The sequence below is a fragment of the Cyanistes caeruleus genome, chromosome 1 (genome assembly GCF_971803275.1).
Source record: "Cyanistes caeruleus chromosome 1, bCyaCae1.hap1.1, whole genome shotgun sequence".
NCBI lineage: Eukaryota > Metazoa > Chordata > Aves > Passeriformes > Paridae > Cyanistes > Cyanistes caeruleus.
The window spans coordinates 51,408,665-51,434,506 of NC_141701.1; the positions used below are offsets into that span (position 1 = coordinate 51,408,665).

General features: G+C 42.3%; 1 protein-coding gene and 1 long non-coding RNA gene across 14 annotated transcripts in view; one reads left to right on the forward strand and one right to left on the reverse strand.

Annotated features, from left to right (window-relative positions):
* Nucleotides 1-20,667, forward strand: part of MTCL1 (microtubule crosslinking factor 1) — a 103,713-nt gene extending 83,046 nt beyond the window's left edge. For 7 of the 13 annotated variants that reach the window (XM_086892574.1, XM_086892593.1, XM_086892599.1 and 4 more), the window contains 5 exons: nucleotides 2,762-3,016; nucleotides 7,133-7,438; nucleotides 9,696-9,727; nucleotides 11,319-12,873; nucleotides 19,408-20,667. In XM_086892574.1, the coding sequence (XP_086748700.1) occupies nucleotides 2,762-3,016; nucleotides 7,133-7,438; nucleotides 9,696-9,727; nucleotides 11,319-12,873; nucleotides 19,408-19,617 (2,358 nt within the window). In that variant the 3' untranslated portion in view covers nucleotides 19,618-20,667. Of the gene's footprint in view, nucleotides 1-2,761; nucleotides 3,017-7,132; nucleotides 7,439-9,695; nucleotides 9,728-11,318; nucleotides 12,874-16,414; nucleotides 16,473-19,407 lie in introns of all 13 variants that reach the window. The other 6 variants (XM_086892606.1, XM_086892648.1, XM_086892656.1 and 3 more) reach the window with 2 other exon arrangements.
* LOC147655501 (uncharacterized) overlaps nucleotides 16,384-25,842 on the reverse strand; it is a 52,608-nt gene continuing 43,149 nt past the window's right edge. The window contains exons 2-5 of the long non-coding RNA XR_015287904.1: nucleotides 22,176-22,283; nucleotides 21,551-21,684; nucleotides 17,280-19,749; nucleotides 16,384-16,669 (exon numbers count right to left, since the gene is read on the reverse strand). This is a non-coding gene — a long non-coding RNA (uncharacterized LOC147655501). The remainder of the gene's footprint in view (nucleotides 16,670-17,279; nucleotides 19,750-21,550; nucleotides 21,685-22,175; nucleotides 22,284-25,842) is intronic.

Here is a 25,842-nt window from a genome sequence, read left to right on the forward strand (position 1 = left end):
GTTCCTGTTTTGGCTCCTTCTGAAATATCTTGGTGACAGATTTACATTAAGCTCGAGACAGCAACAAAGAACAAAACTTAGAGAAAGTCTGACCACAGAACTGCCAAGCTTTCCTGCTTTGCCTCTGCATGGGCAATAAACTTCCAGGCTGCCACTTTGGCTGGTGTTTGGTACCAGGACGGTGCTGCCATTCCTGCTCAGGGGTTTCCACCCTTCCTTCTGAGGCTTTTACCAGGCTCTTTGCTACCTCCACTGCTCCACTGGAAATAATATACATATAATATATACAATAATATAATATTTGGTAGTTATTGGGCAATGAGTGTTGCTTTTTATGTTTTTTCAAGCAAATGAAGAGAATGAACCTGGCCAATATTTAAGACATGAAACTCTCTATCTTAGCCAATTCCCCACAACATTTCTATTACAGTAAAAACAGGTCCTGAACACAGTAAGAAAAAAAAATAGCACCGTTTTAACCAAGTAATAGCCAAGTCTGTCAGGTTCATGTGTGTAGAAGGATCTCTCATGATGCCTTTTTGTTTGTGTTGATGGGTGGTGATGAACTTACCTCCCACCACAGATTTCCTGTAGAGCTGCCTACATCTTGACAGGCCCACAAAGAATCAAGGTCTTCCTAGTCTCCACTACTATCTTCACTGCTGCTGTTTTCCTCCTTTTTTATGAAGCAGTAGGTCAATTGACTAAAGTATTTTCTGAAAGAGAGTCAACTCCTAATGAATAGTCACTGGCAACAGTTTTGCTTTTTGATGTTTCAACTATCTCTGTATAGGACAGAAATGAAAAAGGAAAGAAAAGTCTTCTGATATAAAACCACTGCATATCAGAGGTGACAACATACTGTCATCTTCTGCTTTAGAGTTTTAGCACTGCAGAGATCATTAAAAATAAAATATTGTCTGTCAGAAATGCGTATGCATCTTATTTGGCAGAAGAATCCATGGGGATTGTTTTTAAAATAGGAAATAATGAGATTACTCCCAAATATGGAATTGTGATAATGCTGATGCAATAAAGAGTCACCGTAATTTTCAGCCTCCAGCTCAGCAAGTAAAAAATCCCAGTATTGTGGAACCTGTAAAGTGAGAAAAGTTTGGAAGAAACAGGGTGTTAGTGTTAGGGGCCAAACCTTGAGTATGCTTTGAGAACTTGCATTAAGGACATGGGACTCATTAAGGATATGGGAGTCCCTCACTAGGACTCTGACCAATAGTCCAGCTTCAGGATGCCTGGGGAGAATACAACATAATAAATATAACATAACATGACATCATAACATTACATAATATGCAGTGCACAGGTGTGAGAAAGATGATGTCCTGTTGACTTTGTTAAAATAGGATGCTGCTCTTTGAGAATTGATTTTTTTGGTTGGTTGTTTGGTCATTTGAAAGAAAACATCTGGGCTCTGAAAATAAGTAGTAGAAGATACTGGTGTTTTTAAGATTTCCCTGTCACTGCAAGTGACTGTAACAGGATATTCTCTGCAGCTCAGTACAATTTAAGTAACTCAAGCAGTAATCTCTCAGTCAATTGTTTGGGGAGACTGTTCCAGAGACTACTAAGCATCACTCCTGAATCCAGTTTGAAATTTTTTTCAGAAAACTCAGAAAGTTTGGGCTTAATTTCCATAAAGAACAAGGTGAAGGTGTTGTCCTTCTCTATTGCTACAGGAATATCCCAGCAGACCCGCTGCCTCTTATTTTTGAGGACAATGTTAACTCCAGAGGTGGAAATGAGTTTTTGCTGCTTTTCACTCCATTTCACCTGCAGAGCTAGGGGATGGAGTTGTATCCCATTCTGAGTCATACACACATATCTACTGAGCTGTCAACAGAAGGTCAGATTCCAAGGATAAATTTTTCACTCGCTTGAACTTACACAAAACATTTGAGCACTTTTTCCCTCTGACAACAGTCCAGCACTGGCCCAGCTTGACCAGAGAGGTTGTGCAATCTCTGCACTTGGAGGTTTTCCAGGATCCATCTGAACAGAGTCCTGTACAACCCATTCTGACCTCAGAGCATACCATGCTGGAAGCAGAAGGTTCACCTAGAGACTTCCTGACACCCCATTGAGCCTCTGTTTTCCTTTGAATCTATTACCTTGGGCCAGCTCTTCTGATCTGTTTAAGCTGACCCCTGATCATGAAATTGAAGAAGGGAAGGAAGGGAGCATCAGATAACTGCCCTTGAAATCAGTTCTGACTCCAGAACCTCAGAGATGGGGGGAATGATCTTGGTGCATCTGCTGCTGCTGCTAGCACCTTCTCTTGTTGGAAGGCAGGAGGGTCATACAATAACACCACTGCTAAGGATTGTTGTGGGATAAGTCTTTTCAGAAGATGAATTCATTCTCCTTAGGTTTCAGGTGGACTTAGCAAGAGCACAAAAGCAGAGCAGTAGCTGAGGATAGTGTCCTGGAAATTGTCTCAGAGGTAATGATGAGGTTAAGTTTATCTCCGTGGTTCTTTCATTACTGGTACCTATATTGCCATCAGAAGGATCATAACTGGTGCCTTCAGGGCATGAATTGGTAGAGCTTGAGAAGTTATTCCCTGTAGTTTTTACTGTCTTGATTTTAAAACTTTTTTCCACGCTGAAAGTATTTGATCATTTATTGAGATCCTAAGATGTAAGAATTGTTGTGAAGTTAGGTCTTCAACTCTAATCCATTGTCAGACACAAGTTTTTTATTGCAGAAAGTTTAACCTTCTAGTAACTTTTGACTTTATTGCCAGCTGGAAGGGAAGGGTGAGAGCACCTCTGGAGAAACAGGTCTCGGTTCAGACGCAAAGGGTGCTTTTAAAAGGGAAAGAGAGGAGCACAAGAAGCTTCTGGCTGACAGTCACAGTGTGGTGATGGACCTGCGCTGGCAAATCCAGCACAGTGAAAAGAACTGGAACCGGGAAAAGGTGGAACTCTTGGACAGGCTTGATAGAGACCGGCGAGAATGGGACCGTCAAAAGAAGGAGCTGCTCAGGCGGATAGAGCAGGTAAGGAGCCGTCAGGTAAGGAGTCATCTTGGGTGAGCAGTGCCTGTCTGAAAGAATGAGGCCATTGAACCATTACTACACTCAGGCCAACCTCAAGGGACAGCATTAAGAAGCAGCACAGGAATGATTTTGCTTCCTTGGCTACAACAATGTTTCTCATGTTATGCAACAATTTATAGACACAAGGGAGTAAAAGGAAAATGCTCATAATCCCTATAAAAGACCACTTATGAGAAATCAGCTCTAGGTTAGAGGTCATTTCCTCATTTCAGTTATCCTGGATAAGCATGGTCACATTCTGTTTGGAAGCTTTAATGCATCTCTGTGCTAAAACACTCAACTCACAAAGTTATTCAAGGTTTGGTATGCAGCTTCCTGCTGAAAGAGACTGTTCATCTGTGAATTAGACACCAAAGATGCAGCTGCTGCAACTATTCAGTCTCAACTGAATTCTTTTTCTCTGGCAAAGGAACACAGGGTTTAACATGAAGAGCCCTGACTGATAACAAACACAGTTATCAGTACTAAATATTCAGAGGAATATTGGTCACATGAATTTTGTGGAAACCTCTATTATCATTTGCAAATCTGGGAAATGCATACCTACCTTCTTGTTTTCATGCCTATCTGTATTTTCATCTGCTTAGTATTAGAGACAAATAATACCTGATTATCAGGCTGGAAGCTGCACAAAAAATGAAGTTTTATGAGGGAGCCTTAAAATACTGTTTTTGACTGAATATTGTTCAGCTCTGAGTCACCTGAGTCATGCATTCCAGGAAAAGCGAGAGAAACTACTGAAATTGTGTGTCCTCAGCTACGTGAACGCTTTCTGTCCTTAGGACATCAGAAATGGAACCACATCAGACTTGTGCATGCTCTCTAAAGAGCATTATACTTCAACAAAGCACAGAGTGGCCTCACGGGCTTAAATCAATGAAAACCCAGTGTAACTTCATGACCAAATTTTGAAAAGGATTCATTGCCTGTGTCTCATGTTCCCATGTCAGGGCTGCAACAAGAAGTTAAAGAAAAGACACCAGGCTGTAAATATTATGAGTACAAGACTAAACCTTGGTTTGAGCTGTGGCTGTTAAACCCACAGAGAAGGACTCAGGAAAATCCAATGCTTATGTGGGTATTTCTAAAATCAATGCTAAAAGTGTAGGTCTGAGTAGGCAGTGCCAAACATGAAGGTTTTATAGACCAAGAAAGGTGATTTTTGAGCTGCTAAATTTCAAATTTTTAGCAAACTAGATTCTGGATTTTTTTTTAATCTCATATATATCTGAGGGGTTTTGTGTGTACTTCATGCAGCTTTTTGAGCTAGCCCTTATAATGCAACGCAATAGTGCATCTCCTAAGATAAGACCATCAGAGCCTGTGAGCCTTACAGCAAAGCTCATCATGCAAAGTTCCTTTGGCTTGCAAGGTTCAGTGGCAGAAGGTGCTTAGTTAGTTCTCCATGGCTTCACTGATCTGGTTTCTAACCGTTGGGTTGTAGCGGCCAAACTACCTCCTATGGATTCTTCATGCACAATGGGAATTAAATAACCCTCAGAAAATTTTCCAATGTACTATGCACATAGACAGAAACTTTTCTTTGAGAAGTCACTGGTGCCTCTTCGGATGTTTGTTTTCCTGTCCTTATAAATTGTGGGGTTTTAGGTATATACTCAATAGCTTGAGGGACTTAACCTACTTAAAGTCTGCTTTTTCTATTCCCTGGGAATGGGGCACATTGAAGGAAGCCACAGAGAAGTCCCTATTAATGTTACCTAGCTTTTAATAGCCTTAAAACCTGACATAACCTCTCAGATCCATCTTGGGAGAGCCTACAAAACAGCACTTAGCTGGTGCTGGAACTGATTCCTTTTGTTATATTTCTGAAACCTCTGGGCTTTAACTATATATTTACTGTGCCAACAAAATTGTAAGCAGAATTGACAATGAATAGGGAAAATAAAAATTATTGCATCAAGCTAATTTCAGAGGACTAGATGACCAGAAATAGCATTTGAAATCTTGGCTACCTGCCTACAAAACTTCATAACTCCATCTTTTCTTATAATCAAACATTTCCCTGTGTGACAGGAAGCTTCCAAATATTTGCAAGCTTTTAGTTGAATATCCTCTCAGATTGCAGTCATGCCCTGCTTTATATGGAAACAATTAGTGTATCTCTGAAGTCCTACTCCCCAGAGTTTTGGTGTGTGTATTCCATGTATGGCAATACACAGAGGATGAAGAGACTACACAGTGTGTATGTTTGAAACAAAGTCTAAGAGATAGAAGAAGTGTGTGTGCCACATTTCATTCTAATGCTTTATGTCAGTCTGCTTTCACACAGCTCCTGAATAATACATACATGATAAGAGGGAAGTTACACCAATGTATAAAATATATAAAATACTTTACTCTGGATGGTGATGGGAATACTGCTAGCATAGAAAAAAAACATGATGACCTACTTTCTTCAGAGCTCACAGTTGTTGTTTTTTTCTTTTAAAGTACTCTGTCACTTAGTTTTCCCTTAGAGAATCTCCCTCCCCTGTGCTCCTAAAGCTAATTATGCACAGAGCACACTGACAAATATTTAAATCCACAAGATCACCTGAATGAAAAGTTGTGTATTTAAAGGTATAAAAACATGGGGACTCAAAATTATTAGTCATTCTTGAAAAGTTAGGGCAGTATTTGTCACTTTAGTTCTCCTGTCAGCTCTCTGAGGTTCAGAGAGTAAGGCAGTATCAGTACTGCTCTCTCATAAAGGCTTCCAGAACATTCTCCTTATAGGATCCCTAAAACTGTGAAGGGCTTGCAGTTGGAACTAGCTATAAAGAAAGCATGTAATTACCATTTTTTCTTCCTTTGACTCTTGCCCATATGCTCAGGAATGGCCTTCATGATCTCAAAGGGCCTCCAGGATAGATATCTTCCAGCCCCTGCCTTTAAAGGATACCTCCTTTTAACATAACTGTTTCAGATTTTGTATAACATGAGGAAAACACTGAAGATGCATTTCCCTTTTTGTAGTCCTGCATCAAAAAAAAAATCTCACTGTTTTCAGATCAAGTGTAAATTTTATCATTTGGGACCGAAAACAGTTTGATCTAAATTAAGCAATACAATGTCTGCTTATTTTTCCAAACACAAGCAGCAAGATGAATATGTTTTGTAGGTTTTTAGTTTCCGGGGCCCTAGTGAATGACTTGCATTTTCAGTTTATTGTCACTAATCTTAATATGCTGCTCTAGCAAAACATCAGAGTTCTTATCAGATCGCTGCAGTCGTTTATCATGTTTGAACTTATCACTTACTTCATCCATCCTGTTGTATTTACAGTTGAAACAGAAGTTGATCACATAATCTAATTTTAATAGTGCCAATTTCTCTAATGGTTCACCCTGTCTTCACCAGTTTTTGAAAAGTGTAGAGTTAATGTCTTTGATTCCCCTTCTATAAATACACATTTTCTTTAAATATGTTCTGCATGCCTAATTCATCCCTTTGACAATGCTCTTTTGTACAAATACTCCAAAAACTTTCTAGCCACGCATTCAGGCTAGGCCATTTATAAAACAAAGCTTTTGTTTTTTGTTGAGCATAATTTTCCACCACTGGAAACAAGTGATATACATAAAAGTTCAATCTCTGTGTTGCTGACCAGGAGAAAAATGTGCTTGTTTCGATGAGAAGGTAATTCACTCACCCTTTCATCAGCTTCTACTTGAACTGCTATCAAGATTGCTTTTAAATAACAATCTGTGTTGATTTGTTTCTTTAAAAAACAGATTACACACAGATGCATTATTTTGTATATACATATATATTCAGTGTGTGTATATGTATACATATACATGTAAATAAGCAAAACTGTGCATACACACATTTAATCACTCAAAATCCCATGAGTAATAGCATCAAAGTGCTAGAGAAGTCTCCCTTTGTGGAACAACCAGTAGAGCAAGGCCAATGTCCCTTGGAGGTGCCCCCCTGGGGCAGGGCTGTAATCCCCAGGGCATGAGTGCCTTGCTCCTGGGGAAGGATGAGTTCTGCCAAATGCCACACATGGCAGAAGTAATTGCTGCTCCTTTTAATCTGCCTTGTCTCCAGCTTCAGAAAGAAGCGAGCCCACGGAGAGGAGGTGGTTTGGTGTGTGACCAGAACGAGAGCAGCCGTCGGCCGTTTACGCCCCAGGGGAACCTCCGTGTGCCCCGCCCCATGGGCTCCAGGTCCTACTCTGATTCCGACACCGTTCAGTTTGACGAGCGGTCGCTGTCCAAGCTGAAGGAGAGCGACCGGTGCAGCGCCACGGAAAACCTCTTTCTGGAATCACTGTCTCTCGACTCCCCCGACGAGCCTGATGAGCACCGCTCTCGGCAGCTGGAGCGGGAGAAATTCTTGACTGGACTAACAGAAGTATGAGCTCTCCTACATTTTATCATGCTGTCATGTTACCTCTTCTGTCAGAATCTGTACGGCTTCCCTGCTGTAACGAGTGAGATATTGTGTCACAGACACTGCTTCACAGTTACCCAGTAGTAGGTTTGGTATGGACAAGTTTTCATTCCTTGTTAAGAGCTGATTAGACCAGTGTCAGTCACCTGAGAAACTGGGAGCCAGCCTGAAGGTCCCCAAAGATTACTTCATCTTGTGGCCATTCATATTATGTATGAGAACTATATTTGACACAACATATTGGCTTAGAAGCTCTTAAATCTTTTCCAGTTGTAAGTAGATACATATTTATGAAGAAACATGGGCTTTACTTTGTTAGTAAAGCAGTAAGTTGCTGTAGAGAGACACTTCTGATTGTTCTGCTGTGGTTGCCTTCTAAGCAGATCAGCATGTGTGAGATGAGCTGTTAAAAAAATAAAGTTATTCATCAGCAAAGTACCTACCCTGAAGTCACACCATAAAATTTTTAAGATATAAAACAAAGTGTTAAAAGATGACAGGGAGAAGTGGGGAATGAAGTCTGTGTCCTCCACCATGGCAGGCTTATTTTCATCAGTTCCAGGTCTTCACAGTTTGTTTACATTGTTTCTGAATGAAACCAAGCGCCCCTGTTCTGAGATGCTGGTACAAAGCTAAAGGGTTGAGAAATCAAGCTGAGAGGATGAGAAAAAAAGATTAAGAGAGGCAAGAAATGTGACAGTCCTTTTTACATATCTGGAGGTGGCTATGTGTTCCAGTTAGATTTTCTTCCCTCAGTGCCATAAGCGTATTGCTGGCAGTGTGGGATCCCATATTTATTATTTCTTATTTCTTAGCTTTTTTTCATTCATGTCCAAGTGCTCATCGAAGAATGTTTGTAACACTGTCAGGGAACTAAGTTTTCTGCTTAATTTTGATTGCTGTTCCCATTCTTTCAAATTCAGTCTGATTTTCAGAGAAAATTTCTCTTCCCTTTTCTGTTCTTCAGATATTACCACCATTAACAAAAGGGTGGGCAGCAAAATTTGTCCTTGGTGGTATTTGCATAGCTTCTTTCCTTCAAAGCAAGTTTTAGGGAAACCTGGACAAAGTAATTTTCCCTCAGAGGGTTTGCTGAAGCGAGACTGATTGGAGTTTAATGAGTAGCTTAACTGAGGATGCACAGAGGCAACTGCAGCTTGCTGACTCTACCTTCCACTAAGTTTTCTCTTCGGTACTAACTGCAGTAGAAGTCAATCCAGCCTTCGCCCTGATTATGCATTCAGCTAGGTCAGATTTACTCTGCAGTAACTCCACTGAAGCCACCGACATTATTCCAGAATTATACCACAGCGAATGCAAGGAGGATCAGTTTACTACTATTTTTTTCCCCTGACCCAGGACAAATACCAGAAAGGTATTTGCTGAGTTAAGCAGTGCTGTTTTCAAACAGTCCCAATTTGAAATGCACTTTTGGTAATGTTCTTGATTCCGTGAGGTTAAATAAAATATGTATGGTACCAATGCTCTTTTTTTCCCCCCGATCCTATTTTGCACTCCCTGTAGTTTACTAGAAATATAAATAAACAGCTAGAATAGCAGTAGAGCAAAAGCTTCAGAAGAAGCTATTTAAAACCCAAACTCATTATGGGAATTGTCACAGGGAAATAACTGCCATAAAAACATCTTAATGCTGTTAGCAAGCTGTAGGTATTCCATCTATGAAACAAGCACTTCTTCCCACACATATAATATATCAGGCCTAAGGAATTTCAACTGGTGCCACTTGTTGGTTCCTAGAAAACGTATAATGAAATATTATGTCAAAGAAACTCGGTCTGTCTTTTGTTTCAGCACAGTTAGGCCTCTGGCATAAAGTAGATTACCTCCACAGAAAAAAAGTCACTCAAAAATATATAATCCAGAACAATATATGTTGGAAAACAAGCCTTTTTTGGCCTGCATCTATTTGTGATTGCATGGGAATATAAAAGTTCAAGGCTGTTGCAGAATTGGCATACAGGCTTTACCTGTGCAGTGTGTTATCCTGATGGGGCTGCCCACTCTCCTGCCTATGTACAAAGTGAAGAATATTCCCACTGGCACTTTAAGAATCTGTATCAGAGAGAAAATCAGATACTTTTTAAAGACAAACCTACCTGGTGCAACTAATGGGAAGTGAATGACAAAATACCCATAAGCTAATGCCACCAACACCTTACAGAAATAACTTATCCTGCTTCTTTCTCTTTTCATTCAGGAGGAAGAAACACACAAAGGAAATCTTCAAAGGTGAGTAAAACTTACCAGGGAAAGCCCAGCAAATACTCATCTGCTGGAGCTGTAACTCCTGCACCCAAACCACAGGCCCAGGACATAGCCATGCACCTCCCAGACAGCCTGCAAGCCAGATTAATTGATTTACCCAGGGATTAATTTGTCTCAATATGCTTCTGCTCTACTCTGATTAACTTGGGCCACATTCAGCTGTCATGCATAAAGATCAAACTCTATGGAAGTGCACGAAGCTGCAGCTTACAGTGAAATCTATGCCTGCCTTAGCGAGCACTGCAGTACACACTTGGTGCTGAGGACCTGATATGCTGCTGCATGTCAGGGATATTTTGCTTTGGACTGGTTCTGGTCTTATCCCATTGGTTGAATACCCACCTAACCTTAGAATCCATTAGTTATGCTTCCAGAGAGCATCTTCCAGCTAATTTTCATTCCAAAGGAATAAAGCCTATGCTCTCTGAGATTGCCCTTCTGATGCAAACCAGAGAATCTGACTAGGAGATCCAGTTAGAAACCATACTCACCTGAATCCCTAACAGAGGCACCCCAAACTGCAGTGGGAGCTCTTGATCAAAAACTCAGTGTGTCTTGGCTGTATTCTCTGGATCACTGATCCATGAAAACCACTGCTTGCTGACTTCTCCTCCAGCTTGAGTTACCTCATTGAACCAATTCTGATAACTACACTCATCTGCATTTTTGTTTAGTCCCATTCAAAATTTTTGATTTTCTTTTTTTCTTAAAACAAAGCAGTAGGATAACTCATCTGAATGCCTGTAATTTGTACAAATTAGTGAAATGCCAGAGAGCCAAGAATTCAGCATTATCACTTAGAGATTCCCTTTGGTCAAATTTGAGCATGAGCTCAGCTGACCAAGCCAGTTCAATGTCGCAGCATTTCTGCTGGATGTCCCACATCACTGCACACCAGCTGTGCAGCCTGGGCAGTCTCAGGAGTGGGGGTGGACTTGATGATTTCCCAGCAGGTCAGAAATACTCTACACTTGCTTTGAAAAATGTGCCTTGTATTGTCACAAACACTCATTTCCTGTGAATGGTATAATTCTGAGATGCATCCTACTGCTCCATATTACAGATATTTGCCAAGCAGTAATCCATGAGAAAGCAGTAAATTAAGAACCTCTCGTAAACTATTTGGTACTTTTAATGGCACATCACAGATGTTTGTGTTCACAGCTATTTCAAAGATAATAAGAGGGGACTTAAATGAAAGAAAGGGCTTAGGGAAGGAATAGTAGGAAAAGGTTTTTCATGCAGAGGGTACTTGGGCACTGGAACAGTCTCCCAAGGAAGTGGTCATGGCATCAAGCCTGCCAGAATTCAGGAGGTGTTTGAAGAATTCTCTTAGGCGCATGGTGTCATTTTTGGGGTATCCTGTGCATGGCCAAATGTCAGACTTGGATGATCCTTGTGGGTCCCTTCCAACTCTGCACAGTCTATGATTCAGTGATTGAAGTGGTTCTATATGTAAGTGGGTAGTGAAAGTTGGGTTTCCAGCTTGCTGCTGAAAATAAGCTTCTCTGACAATTTCCGGGCACACGAGTGACTCTTGTGTTCCTCTCTCCAGGGCAATGTCCGTTTCTTCCATGTCTGAATTTCAGCGCCTGATGGATATTTCTCCATTTCTACCAGAAAAGAATTTGCCTTCATCTGGCAGCAAAGATGATATAACCCCTCCCTTGTCTCCTGATGATCTGAAATACATTGAGGAGTTCAACAAAAACTGGGATTACAGTAACACAAGGAACCATGGTGGGGCAACTGAGAAGCCTGCAGAGGGCTGGGCAGAAAGGACAGAAATTGGAAAAACCGGGAATGATCCTGCTACAGATTCATTCCAGGCATCCTCATGGTACCTCACCACCAGTGTCACTATGACCACCAACACCATGACCAGCCCAGAGCACTGCCAGAAGCAGCCAACGAGGAGTCACAGTGTAAATGACAAAATGGGAGTTCGGGTATTTCACAGCCCACCAGTTGTCCGTAGGTTTGATAACTCAGTGATAGCTGGCAGTGAAGGGAAAAGCCAGGCTGAGCCAGACTTCCTCTTTTCTGTGACCAAAGCTATGGGGAACGTCACTGAGACAAAAGGTGCTTCCTCAGATATGTTTGGAAGGTGGTCTTGTGACCTGGCCAAACATCATAAAGATTTTCTGGAGAACGGTCTTCATCCCATTGAACGTCCTATTTGCACTACTGTGGGCTTTGCCTCACCCTTGCACAGCTTGGAGATGTCCAAGAACATGAGTGATGACATGAAGGAGGTTGCTTTCTCTGTCCGGAACGCAATACGCTCCAACTCCACAGAGCCCCAGTTCAAGGACACGGCGTGCCAAACCAACGGCATGAGAACAACAGGGACGCAGACCACCCAGACCATCAGCGTCGGCTTGCAGACCGAAACCCTGCGCAGTATCACCAGCAGTCCACACAAGTGTCTGACACCAAAGGGGGGGTCCACGCCTGTCTCTTCACCATCCAGAAGCCTAAGAAGCAGGCAGGTGACCCCTGTCATTGAAAAGGTCCAGGCTAAGTTTGAACGCACATGCTGCTCCCCCAAATACGGCTCTCCAAAGCTGCAAAGAAAAGCCCTTCCCAAATCAGACCAGCCAAATAACCGGACTTTGCCTGGCACACCTCAGAAAGGATTCAGTGAGTCCGCCTGGGCTCGATCAACTACCACGCGGGAGAGTCCTGTCCACACCACTATCAACGACGGCCTGTCCAGTTTGTTCAACATCATAGACCATAGCCCCATCTTTCATGAGACCTTCCAAAAATGCCCCAGATCTGGCAGCCGGTCCAGGTCAGCAGAACCCAGACCAGAACTGGGCACATTGCAGGAACCGTGTACAAATGCCCGTGGCAGATCACCCAGTCCTCTCCGTCTGGGGACAGAGACGCAAAAGGAAGAAGGAACTGAGGGGACAAGTATTAGGCAGGACTTATCTGCTCCTCCAGGGTACACACTTGCAGAACATGCTGCCAGGATCTTGAATAAGAAACTTTTGGAGCATGCCTTAAAGGAAGAGAGAAGGCTATCTTCACACAGCCCACCAAACCTTAGCAATGACAACAGCACAGGAGAAATTGTCAAAGTAGATCCAGGGTCCATAGAGGTAATGAGTTTGCTTGTTTTTCCTCCTATAGCTAAGTGCACTCTTCTTTGAGCAAATGCATTATGAGATCTCTTGCAGTCCTAGTGAGTATTTACAGTGAATATCCTAGTCCTGTCCTGTTACCACCAGCAATTTCCTGTCATGAAACTTTGGATTAGTCACTGAAGAATGCATGAAAGAATTGAATTTCTATCCTGGCAGCTTATTTGGCATGAAAGCATCAGAAGAGTTTTATCCCATAAAGGATAAAATGGTTCTTCCCAGAATGGCTGGGATACAGGCTTTCTGTCACAAAATACACCACATGTTACAGATGCTCTAGGGACACTAGGTTTGAGTACATTTTATGCTGGATGGAAAGGTAGATTTTTTCTCCTACACAAGAATGGATCCTAACAAGTTTGTGTGAAAAATAGTCTCCACAATACCCTAGAGAAAAACTTCAGGGCTGTCAGCATATCTTTTCTGAATGTATCTGATTAAGTTTGGCTCAGGTCTGTGAATGTGATTGAATGGCATGATGTTTGGTACTGACTGCTGCTGCCTCACAAAAATAACAAAAAGCAAAAAATACATATATAATCAACATCTAGGCACATAACTATTTAGTGTTTAAGAACTCCTTCCTGGTATTTTGTCACCAACAGTGTAACAGCCACCATCTGTCTCAGCAAGTGTGCCCAGATGTTGGGGGTCAGTCTCAGGCACAACAGCAACCAACAAAAAAAGAAAGTGTAATGATGGATGAAAGTTTTCGGTTACCAGTATTTAAACTTCCTCTTTCTGGTGAACCTTTGAAAGCACTTGAGAGTCTTAAGAAGCCTAGAAAAGCTGAATTGTGCCCAGCTCTTACATGCATATGTTGCCTTTCTGGTACAGCCATGAAAAGGGTTGTGTACTTCTGGTTGGTGACAGTCCCCAGGGCAGAGGCAAGCGCTCATCCTCTCTGCCCTGAGCTGTCCCTTTAGTATCCTGGTCTTGTGGTGAGCCCTAGCTCCAGGGAAGCAGCTCCTTGACCCCTGCACACCCCACACATCCACCTTAGAATCTTCCTTCACTGGGAAGATTCCCACTACCCCTGCCTCAGATACCTCAAAAGGGAAGGTTCAAACCCCATTTTCTAACTCAATATTTGCCGTGAAGGATTTCTGGGGACCTGAGCACTGAAACCTTTGGTCTGCAGTTCACCTTGCTGTAGCAGGTACATTCTCAATGTACAGTCAGTTCTCTTTTTGTAGGTACTGCTCAGAGGATGCGATCTTTTTTGCCTATGAGACAATCCAAAGCTAAGAATATATTCCCTATGTGCAGTTTAAACAGATAGAAGCAGGGAAGTTTTACATTAAATAAATAAAAAAAAAAGAAACCACATGCACGTTATAAATACTAGTGAGTGAAAGTGGTCTTTGTGCACAAACCACAGAGTGAATAAAGGTGGGAAGCAGCCTCATTTATTTGACTTTTTCCACTCATCTCTGTATTTTGTCCTTAGTTTGAAATACTGGGAATATACTACTGGTCCTTATTAGGAAGTGCATGTAAGGTACTTTTACAGGGTCAATTCAGCTTTGCCTTCAAGGTATCCCTGGAAACTCTTGATTTCCTCCTGTATCTTTTAATTGTCTCAGAAGATTTTGAATATGGATGTCATCCCACATCATCACAAATTGCTGTTAGCAAAACACAAACTAATGGCAGTACCTGAGTTTGATGCACAGAGAGATTTGGGTCAATGCTATTTAGCAAAAATTCATTGACCATCAAACTGGGAGAAAATTGCTCTTTTTTGTGAATTCTCTGTATCTTTTGCCTAATTTTTTGAGTTATGAGCCCTAGAACTAAGATTTGTTTCTCCTTGCAACTCCTGCATGGTTATTATGACTGTAGTCTAGATGCACAGGTTTTGTTCTTTGGCTGGTCCTGGCATTTCTCGGGAATGTGGATTGAAAAGGAAACTGGTGGGCATTCACACAATGAGCTTAGCTTTTCCTCAGTGAGGTGGTGCTCTGGAAGGGGTACTCAAGGGAAGTGTGGGTTCACTGCTGAAAAAACCATCCACAAATAAGTTTAGACTCTGCAGGTGCCTTGGGTTATTTGTGGATTACCCTGACCACACAAATTACACTTTGTACCAATTGCACTTAGCACATTTTGTACAAAGCCAGACACAGCTGTTCAGGGAATTATGATCTTGAAGGAGGCAGGTTTGTGCTTGGGGCAGCGCTGACACAACACTTCCACCCTCCTGTGGATCCCTGCTCTGCTTCCCTCTCACCTGTTGGTTTCTGGCCAAGTCAAGTGCCCTTCCTACTACCAAACACCTTCTGGTTTCTGCAGCCATGGCATATTAATGACTTTTAAACTTCACCTGTTGGTGACTTTTCCTTAATTTGAGCTTCTAAGTTGTTTGGTTACATAATTTCCTTCTATATTCCTGCTTCAAATATGAAATCTAGTTCATATATTTATCTATTTATGTACACGTTCGTCTGCATGTGAGAGTATATACGTATAGAGTTGCAAAAACTTTTTGTGTTTTCTTACTTGCCCAGAGCTGCTTACAAGCAAATTCAGATCCACATAGTGTGGCCTACTAGTGTCTTATCCTGCTAATTCACTAAACCCCTATCTTAGTTGCATATCGTAGGATTTATACATTTTACTATTCAAAATGCAGATTAGCATTACCTAACTAAAATGTAAGAGCTTTATGAACATTTTGCTTTTATGACTAGCAAGGGTGTAGATCATGGAGGTTACACAACAATCCTGGACTGGGAGTCAGACTCATTTCTGGAGACAACACTGTGAAAGGACCATCCACAAAGGCCCACAGATGAGAGAGCAGGTGCTGCATCCTCTGCTCACCAGGGCACAGCAATTGCCACAGGCTTGCCACTGAACCATTCAGCATGGGAGGTGGAATGTTGACAATCAGGGAAGGTGTTGTCAGAATTAAGGGGCTTTTGGTTAAGCTTGAGTTTTCCATCCAGCATTACTGTAGAAGAGAAAAGAGGAAGAAAGGTGAGGCAAAGGGTTGTTGTGCAACCTGAGCAATGTAAGTGTGAGCAACGCAAAATAACAGTAATTTTCTTGCTTGTTAAAGATTTCCTAAGCAGAAACTCTTCCTTGAAATCAAACAAAGAGAAAAAAAAATTACAGCTTTATTCCTCTCATAGAAATGTGGTTTTCCCCTAGCCCAAATCAAGGTTGGAAAAGGATAACAGATATCTTACTCTGCTGAGTAGCAATGTTTGATTTGTTTATTGGTACGTCCATTTCTGAAACTGTGCTAGGATTGTAAAAGGTTGGTTTGTTTGCTTCCTTCCTTTCTAAGTCTTTTTCTGCTGGTGGCTTATCTTTTATTTTTGGTTATTAGTTTCCCTGTGATAACACTGGTAACATGATCTGAATGAGTAGTAACATTGGGAGACTTCTTCCTTTGCTGACATGAAAACTTCACTTTAAAAAAAAATAATCAATTAAAACAGTTCTTTCCAACCTACTTGCTTTCTTTTTCTTTTCTGTCTGTTCTGTCCAGAACCAAACTGTCTTATTAACTGCCCCCTGGGGACTCTAACCCTGCCTGCCTCACTGCTGTAAGTCCTTTCTACCTTGTTTCCAGAGCTTTCTAAAAGCAGTCATTCTTGGACATGTGGGTTAACAAAGGGAAATAAATGACCACAACTCCAGAGGTATCGGCACATACCTGACATCCCTGAGGAGTCCTCTGTATCTGACAGTCAGGAAGAGCTCAGGATAGGAGCTCATCTGCTGTGTCCTGCAGCAGCACAGGCTGTGAAGAGGTCACAATTAAGTCAAAAGTTGTGCTGCTGGGGTTTTTTGCTAAGCTTTTAAAAAATTGGCAAGATTTAAGACCAGCACAAAGGTATGCAAAAATGTTGGGGAAGGATTCAGTCTTATGGTGATTATTTTTATTTTTTTTTTTTATAAATGCACAGCACTGTGCAGGGCTTCTGGCTGACAGAGAATGCCTTCCCTCCAGCTCTGGCTACAGCAGCAGGTGGAGGGGGCTGGGAAGGGGCTTCAGCACCAGCCTGTGGCTAAAGGCTAAAGTCACCTTTGCTTATTAAGCAGTCCTGGGCCCAGTTCTGTCCAGTGGCTGCGTTTGCCACAGTAGAGGGAAGACACTGTGCAGACATAAGCTCTGACCATCCATTCTGCCTCAAGAAAAGAGAAAACTGTTTTCTTTATTTATTAATATAGGCATAGCCATGGTGGCTGACAGTCTGTTTTAGGAAATAGCTAGAAACTGAAGATGAAATAATCTTTTCCATTTTCAGTGTTCAGGCTAAGAAGTGCTGCCCACAGGTTATTTATTTTTTTAAAAAATATTTCTAGCTACAACAGCTACATGTAGTAAGGGAGGAGGGGTTTTCACAAACCATTCTGCAGAGCTTCCTTGTCATGGCTGGATTTCCATGCTGCAGGTGGGGATGACTGACTCAGCAGCCAGCATTTTATAAGATTATGCTGCCAGTCACTTTTGGCCCTGGAGCAACATCCTTCACCAGCTCAGCCTTGTGTGGTGCTGGGCATCTGTACATCACAGATAAGATGAGCTTAACCTTGCTGTTTGGTAAAAGCTGACCAACATCTGCAGGCATGCTGGAGAGAGGCTTTTGAACTGGGAGGCAGCAGTGGAAATGAATTTTGTTATCGCTGTGCTAACTCTGATTTACTGCTCTGACACTAGCATAAAGGAGCCAGGAGCAAGCAGCACTATAAAGATATCATTTTAAGCCTCCTTTTTGAAAGAGGCTAAGACAAAACCCGCAAATCTCATAGCCTTAATGCAGCGTGTTGTGCTGCCCGTGACTGTTGCTGTGCAGATGGATTTCTCTTAACAAATCTGAGTCTAGTGGCAGCTTTCACAGACCATATGCTGCCCCAGGCACAATGGGATAAGGTGAAATAAGGACACACAATCTTTTTGTTAGCACCCATTGATATTTCAGCCTTACTGCTGTTTTAGCAAGGGTTGTGAAGTTTATGGCACACAAGAGATTGGATGGGAGGTGAGGATGCAGAGAGGAGGGGTGCAGGCTGAGGTGCTCTGTGAGTGCCGAGGGCAGCTGGTCATAGCTCTTTCTCAAGCACTGGTGTGCAGCTGTAGATCACCCCATTGGTTGCATGCTGCCCAAAAGCACCTGGGTTGACCCTTCACTGAGGCTTCCCCATGTCAGACAACGCACTCTCTCCAAAACAGGTGTCACCAGCTCCATTTCTCATACCTCAGCTCTATGTCTTCGAAATTGGTCTTTCTGTCCTATGACATTCATGTTTGGTCTTCCACTGCAACTGAGAAGTTCAATGTCGTATCACCTTGTTTGTTCACTGTCAATCACATCATGTTACCTGCCCCAATATCCTTCACCCTTAGTCACTAATTTCCTTCTCCATGTGAAACAGTGTGGAATCCTGGCCTCCCTGCTGCCTTGGTGTCCCAGCGCCTTACCGTGCCAGAGCTTTTCCTTTGCATTGTATCATTTTTGGTCTCCCTCTTCATTTATCACCAGTTTGCATTCTGACTTTGGTTTTTATTGAAGTCTCCTGTACATTCCAGTGACTGCTGCTTGGTGTACACATTGCTAGAGGTTGGCAAACTGCTCTGATTTGCTTTTATAAGTTGCAAAGTATGCAGTAAAATTCAGAATTTTGGCCCTATGAGACAGCCTTGCTTCCACAGTTACTCATCTGGATGTAGGGAGCATTCAGAGCAAGGCAGGAAGCACAGCTGTACTTTCACCAAAGTCCATGAATATTAGAGGTGTTAACAACTTAGTGCCAGGGTGAAAAATCACAACTGCAGATTGTTTCTAGTTGCAAAGACAAGCTAACCAAGCCAGAACAGTGGAAATTTGCTGAAGGAATAAAATTTCCAATTTCATCTGTTTCTGTGAATGTTGCCTTTAACATACAGTACCTCTGAATCCTGTAATTCAGGCTTCAGCAGTTGGTATTTAGAAGTGGTGTTCCAGAAAATGAAATCTGTAGGTAAGCCTCATCTTTAACCCAGCTGGAGATCATAACTACCCCTGTAGTCATTATTCTGTGCTAAGGAGTCTCCTGCATGTCAGTCTGAATTCTAAAGGAGAAAAAAAAGGGAGACAGTGGTTGATTTTTCATCCCTCTTGCAAATTCCAAACCTGGCCTTTTTATGCCAGGTCAGCACTTAAAGCGTTGAATAGTGGATTTTCCTGAATTATTATGCAAATGTGCTTTTCAGCTCTTCTCTTTCTAGCAGGGGGAGAAATAGCAGTTGGGAGTTTGTCAGCTACTTCAACTCACCCTCTTTCTTTCATTGTCTCCTTACCTGTTCCATAAATCATGGACACACTCCAGATGCCTGGAGCCCACATGCAGCCAGGTGCTTGCTCACTGCTTGCTTTTGTCCCGCGCCATGACACGTGCTTAGCTTCAGTTTGAAGGTTTTGCTTCTTAATTCTTCGCGCATCCCGACAGTCTCTAATGCCAGTCACTAACCACTGTTTTGCTCTCTTGGCTGCCAAGGAACTGCCTTGTTCTGCACTAGCCCCGTCCCTCCAACCCTGCTTCTCCCGGCCAGAGAGACCAGCGAACCGGCGCCCACCGTCACGATGGGCCTCACATTCCCCTACTGCCTCACAGTCACAGTCCACCGGAGACCTGACTTCCTCAGAGGAGTGCGGAAGCAAGGAGCTGCTGGCAGAGACCCCCAGCCAGGGCGGCGAGCCGGCCTGACTCCGCACGGGAACAGGGTGGGCCACCACTCGCCTCCGCCAGGTCGCCCGCCAGCCGTCTCTGCCACGAAGGAGGGAGGTCCGCTTGGAGAGGTCAAAGAATGTTCTCAGACACAGCTGCTGAATGTCCGACCTGGAAAACAGAGGTGTTTCTAGAATGAAACAGTTAATGTGCCTGTAATAACTTAATTTTTTTCATAGCTGAGAAAACTATTTTTGTCTCCATCTTTTCTACATACAGTATATTAACAAAAACAAACAAAAAAAAAAAGGGTTAAAATGATATAAAGTAAGATTTAAAATAAAATGTAAATTAAGTTCTAAGGGAATTTGAATACGTGCTCGCGCTCTCTCCAAATACTGACTGCCTTTTGGTTATATTTGCACTGTTACGTTTTCAGTTTTGGTTTTGGGTATTTTTGGGTTGGTTTTATTTTTTAAATTTCATGTAAAACTAGGGTCTTAAGTTAATTTTATTCTATTTTAATGTCAGTGTTATCGGTTTTTAAAGGTAAGGTTCTTAAAGATGCTTCAACTGTCTGAAGCGATACCTTTTAAGTAATGAAGAAAGCCATTAAGCTCGTTCACTAGACTTGTAATTAATTGAGATGGAGGGGAATACAGGTAAACACAAGTAAATGTGTAAAAAAAAAAAAAAAAGAAAAGAATGCCTCAGAAAGTCTTACAGAGTTAGCTGTAAAATACACCTACAATACTTGACTTGCATGCCTCTGGGTCCTCGCACTTTAGTGCATGTACATACTGCTACTGTACCATCACATAAATGTGAGTCAATCTGTTTCACTGTAATATTGTTGTGAATTTACCTGTACTGTACTTTTATTGTTGGTATTCTTGCATTGACTATACAAAAAAAAGAGTTTTTAAATTATTGTTAGCAGTTCAACTGGCTATGTACAGCGTTTACTGAGAACTTCCTCCGTTTTGGAAAAACCATGGAAATCTCTGGGCATACTAAATTGTAACTGGTCTTGTTTAAGAGTCTGTTGGAGACCATGTGAAGTGGAAATAAAACCCTCAGTATTTACAAGCTGCTTGAGTGCTTCATAAAGTTGTTTTTTTTTAATGATGGTTCATTTAACTGGGGGTAATAAAAGCCTCCAAATTCCTCCTTTATTCATAAGGGAAGGAAAAAAGCTTCCTTACATGAAATAAATCACAGCAAAACCAAATACTATGCTGTGCTCCACAGACTCCTGTGAACACTGGATCAGACCATGGGAAAGTTTCTAAATTCTGTCCCTGAACTCCACAAAACATCTACTCACACAGATTGTGGGGCCCATCTTCTCAGTTCCTCTGAGACCCTATGGCTTGTTGTTTTCTCACCCATGGGAGTGAAAACCAGCCAGCTAAATGGAACACCAGAAGTATGACATGTCCAGTGTTAATCTAAGCTTATGTACCATCTGCATTACACACAGAGACCAATAAACAGGGCTTTTGTAAAACCGAAGGCTAACAATGAGATGTAAATGCAGCCAAGAATTCACCATTCTGAGAAGTAGAAAACTCTCAAGCTATTTCACCTAGGACCATCTGTTTGGCCACATGCTTTCTCTGGAGCCCCAGAACTGCTCTGACTAGTTCTCCCATTGCTGAACAGGCTCCTGCTCATTCTGTTTCCTTAGCTGAGGTTTTCTGAGGCTCATTTGTTGAAGAGCACCACCTGGGCTCCCTAGAAGCCTTCCTGGTTTGCTCTGTCAAGAAATAAGCCCTTCACATCCTGTCCTGCTGTGTCACAGCTGACTTTCTAGGAAGTTTAATTCAGTGGTTGGGTAAGAACAAACCCCCTGTCTCCCAAATCTCAGCTAATTTAGGTCTGATTTCTCCTGTATCAGGTAATGCTATGGCTATTGACCCAGATTCAAAATGTCCACCTGTGGGTCATCATTACAAAAATGGCCACTTACCAAATGGGCAGTGACTGAACAGCACTGTTCTCTAATGGATCTCTGGTGCCACAGTCAGAACAAGGGGTGTCCAGTGCCAGTGTGGAGCAGCACTAGTCATGTTAGTGATAGCTGCCTTCCCAGCTGTCTCACTGCTAGCCATTTTCATGAGTTAAGTATAATCCCCAAGACTGAATGCATAAAATTGTCCGTGGTGGCCACGCTGTTGGCTTGAAAATCTTCCTCCTGCAACACATTGCTGAATTGTTGCTCTAATTTTGGTTTGGGAGTGGAAGGAGGAGCATGTGCAGGAAGTGTTTTGAAGGTGAACCAGAAGAGCCACAATGATTATTGGAGAAGACTAAGCCACAACTGAAAAATCCTTGTTTGTTTTCAAAAATTGCCAGTAGTAGTTTTGCAGGGATAAGGAAGGAGGAGGTTGCTGCTTCCTAAAAAGCAGTTTCTCCTTGATGAAGTAATTGGAAGTTCCAAATGAGCAAGCAATGCTGACAACTGGCAAGTAAAAATTATGTTCTGTTTCTTGTGACAGCTGTAATTTTTTTTTAATGATGTACCAGAAGATTTAGGCCACTAATCTGTTACTTTGTTGCTGGGAGATAGTATTTGCCTTTCAAGTCAAGGATACACCAGTTTCCAGAAACAGCTGCTGGCCATTCTGAAGATCTGAGGATCCTGAGGATAAGCAGCTGCCTGTGGCTTGACAGGTAAAGTGCTTCTGAAACAGCAGGAATCACTGAAACAAAAGTGAGAGAGCAAGCAATAGCAAGAAGGAGAAGATTAAGCACAAAGAGAGATTTTGTGGGCCATCTTAAAAAGAATGACATTAATTAAACATAATCTTCTTTCTAGTTCAATTAGTGTATATAGTGACATAGAGAAATATCCCGTGTTTCTACTGGCCCTTTGGAAACCACAGGGCTTTTCTCTTCCAGTATAGCTGCTGGTGGGTTTGGGACATTCCTACACACTTTCACATTATTCCATCATACTCCATAATTACTTACATAAATCATAAAACAAATGACAAGTCTCTAGTCCATCTGAAGTCCTTTCAAAATCTTCTGAGAGAAAATGAAAGGCCTTTTTAGAAAGTCTGCAGCTCAGTGTCTGTGGGGTATCAGAATTATTGCCTCATGAATAATCAGGTCAGGAGAAGCCTCACAGATTAGCACACAAGTTGGTGTAGGGGGATGTGAATACATCTGTCACAGCTTTGTTTGCTAAGGCTGAAATAGTTGGATTTCACCCAGGGGTTTGTGGTGCCAGAGACAATGGCTTTGGGGTATCGCCTGCTCGTGCAATACAAGAGGGGATCAGGACCAGGACTGAGACCACCCAGTCCAGACAGCTTTTGAGGTAGTTGTAGCACCCCAGGGTGATGGGTTATCCCTCATGTCACACTGCTGATGTGTCCATGTGGGCACCATGAGGAGAAGTCACCCCTTTCTCCCACTTCCTGCCTTTTCACAGCCATCTGCCCACAGTATGCTGCCCTCCGCTATCTACGCCAGGAAGACATGGATAGATACCTGTGGCAATGGTCTACGGCCTCTTACCTCACCGACCCAAGCTCACAAGGAAATACCCAAAATAGGACAGCCTGTGTTTTGCCTCAGTGCCTGGAAAATGACCAGGCTTGCACTATCTTTCCCCATTACCCTTTTCCCTTCACATCCTCCTCTGCACAGAGGAAGTCTCCATGACCATACAGTACCCCAAGGCATGCATTTTCCCCTGATCCCTTCCTCTCCTGAGCATCTGAACCACCAAGCTCCTCCATGGTCTCTTGGAGGTTTCCCATTTCTTGCTCACTCTCTGTTCCCCAGTTTTGACTTCGTTATATGTAAATCGTTGCAGCCTGCTGGAGTATTATTAAGCTGCTGAGTACATATAATTTTCATACAAAATGACAGCTAATGTCTTCAGTCTTCACACAGCCCAGCCTGCTTTGCAGAGAGGCTTAATAACTTTGAGCAGTCTGCTTCTCTTCCCTGTTATCATCCTCTTATCCATCATGTGGGAGTATGAGACATTGTGCCTTCAGGTTTGGGTGAGAGATGTTACTGCCTTGCTATAGATGTCTCTAGAACAAAAGTCTAGCAAATGTTGCTGAAAACCACTTTTTATTCCCTATCGGAGCAGGTCAAGGATTCCTCTCATTATTCAATCTTCTTTTTTTGGTGTACAAACACTTTCTGGAGGCCAGTCTTGTCATCCTCTGAAAAAAATATGTGAGAAATCCTGAGAGCACTTGGTGATTTGGGCAGGATTTCACCAATGAGGGAGGGATCAACGGGCGCTCAGTGCAGACTCTCTCCTGAACTGGCCTGAAGAAAAGTGATGCTCCATATTGAGCATCTGTTTGAAGACAAAGCTGGGGCTGGGGACACAGCACAGGCCTGAAGTAGCTCCTCAGAAGTCCCTGGTTTGGAAGCCAAGTTCCCTGATTTGACAGCCATCACTTGCAGGTTAGAGCTGCAGGAGGTCAAGAGGTGGGAGGCAGAATATTCTCTTTCTGGGAACAGGGAAGGGGAGCCCAGAGTGGTAGACTGAGATCAGAGGAGAGAAGGTCATAGAGAAAGAAGAAATCAGTGTACTTGGCAGCTGTAAGTAGATGGATATCTGAATGAGGAGAAGAAAGAAGGTGGTTTGGATATTGGGTTTTATATGTCTCTAGATGGCAACAAGCCTGGCTGAGCAATGTAAGCAGATACTGCACTAAAAGGGAAGAGTGCTGTTAGGCTATGAAATATGAATCTTATTAAATCTCGACAATAGCAAATAGCAAATTTAGTTTTGTCCTTCTAAATCCCTAGGTTGGTTGTTTGGGGTTTGGTTTTCTTTTATATACCTTAGTTGTATTTTTTAATTTCTACAGTGAGACTTTCGAATACTTTTACACACAAAAATGCCATGGAATCAGGTACTCTCCTAATCCTCCTCCTGCTTCTCTCTCCCACTGTGATCCCTCTGGATTAGTCTGCAGAGGAGAGAGCTGAGTGCAAATGGATGGGCTCATCCCACAGGCTTTGCTCAGCAGGCATCTCTTTCTCACTGAGATGGCTGGAACCAACCTGGCTCAAAAGTATCAAGCCCTGCCATAATGGAATAGGGCATCATTCTGGGGTTGAAAAAATTCCTGCTTTTACATAGAAGATGAGCAGTCCATACATTTTAGCTATTAAGAATTGCAATGTTCAGTGCTTAGCAATTTAGAGCATAAATCTCATTGATTTTCTGCTTAGGGAGGAGACTTACACAACTAAAGACATTTGGGGAACTTTTATCACAAATCTCTGACTAAAGCTTCAGCGTGTTTCTCTTTAAAATACAGTCTCAATCGGTGATGGTGTCTGGGAGAAGACATGTATTGTGTTGTTGCTCATTGCATTTTCTGCACTCTGCACTGGCAGGACTGAAAAAAAAAATCCACTTTGCATATATGAATGAGAGGAAGAACAATAAAGGCCATGATTTTGTCACAGCTATTTCCATGACAAAACCAAAGACTTTTGAGAGGGAGTTTTCTTACTACAATGTCAATGTGGTTTGTCATGGAAATCACATTTCAAACAAAAAACAAAGCCCTGGCTTCACAAATTGTCTGTGTTCCTCTTAGTCTGCTATGCTTCTGACAACACCTCTGCTTCACTATGTACACATAAAAATCTAAGTTAAATATGTTGCACAGGCATCTTAGATGTATTACAAGTAGGTTCTGATGTGTACTCATATTAAACAAAAGAATTTTTTGGGTTTTTTTTTAAGTAATAGGACCATTAAATAGCTGGAAGGAAAACAGCAAGAACTTGGGAAGGACAGAGCCCCTGGAAACCAATATCCTGAACTTTGTTTGGTAAACAATGAGTCTCATTTTCCTGGGGAGCAGCCCCAGACCTGTGCCTTGCCTTTAGCAAACCTTGAGTGGTGTCACTTTCATGGGAGGACACACAAAAGGACAAACCTTGCCTGTCTGTAACACTGACAGCATCTCTCAGCAGCAGTCCACATCTGAGTGACTTCAGCTGATGAGCTGCATTGTGCTGTGCTTTTCCCAAAAAGCCCCACAGTCTTCAGCAGGACAGACTGACTTGCCAAGCCGTGGGTCCTGAGGAGCACAGTGACACACAGTGGAAGAGACATGGTGGGACACTATTCCCTGAATTATGCAACATTTTTCATATCAAGAACAGAAGCAAAATTATTCAGAAACAGCAGCACTATGGGACAACACCTCCTCAGGTATATGGGTTACTTTTACTCAGCAAATAATTAGTGCATCTTCCTAGCAC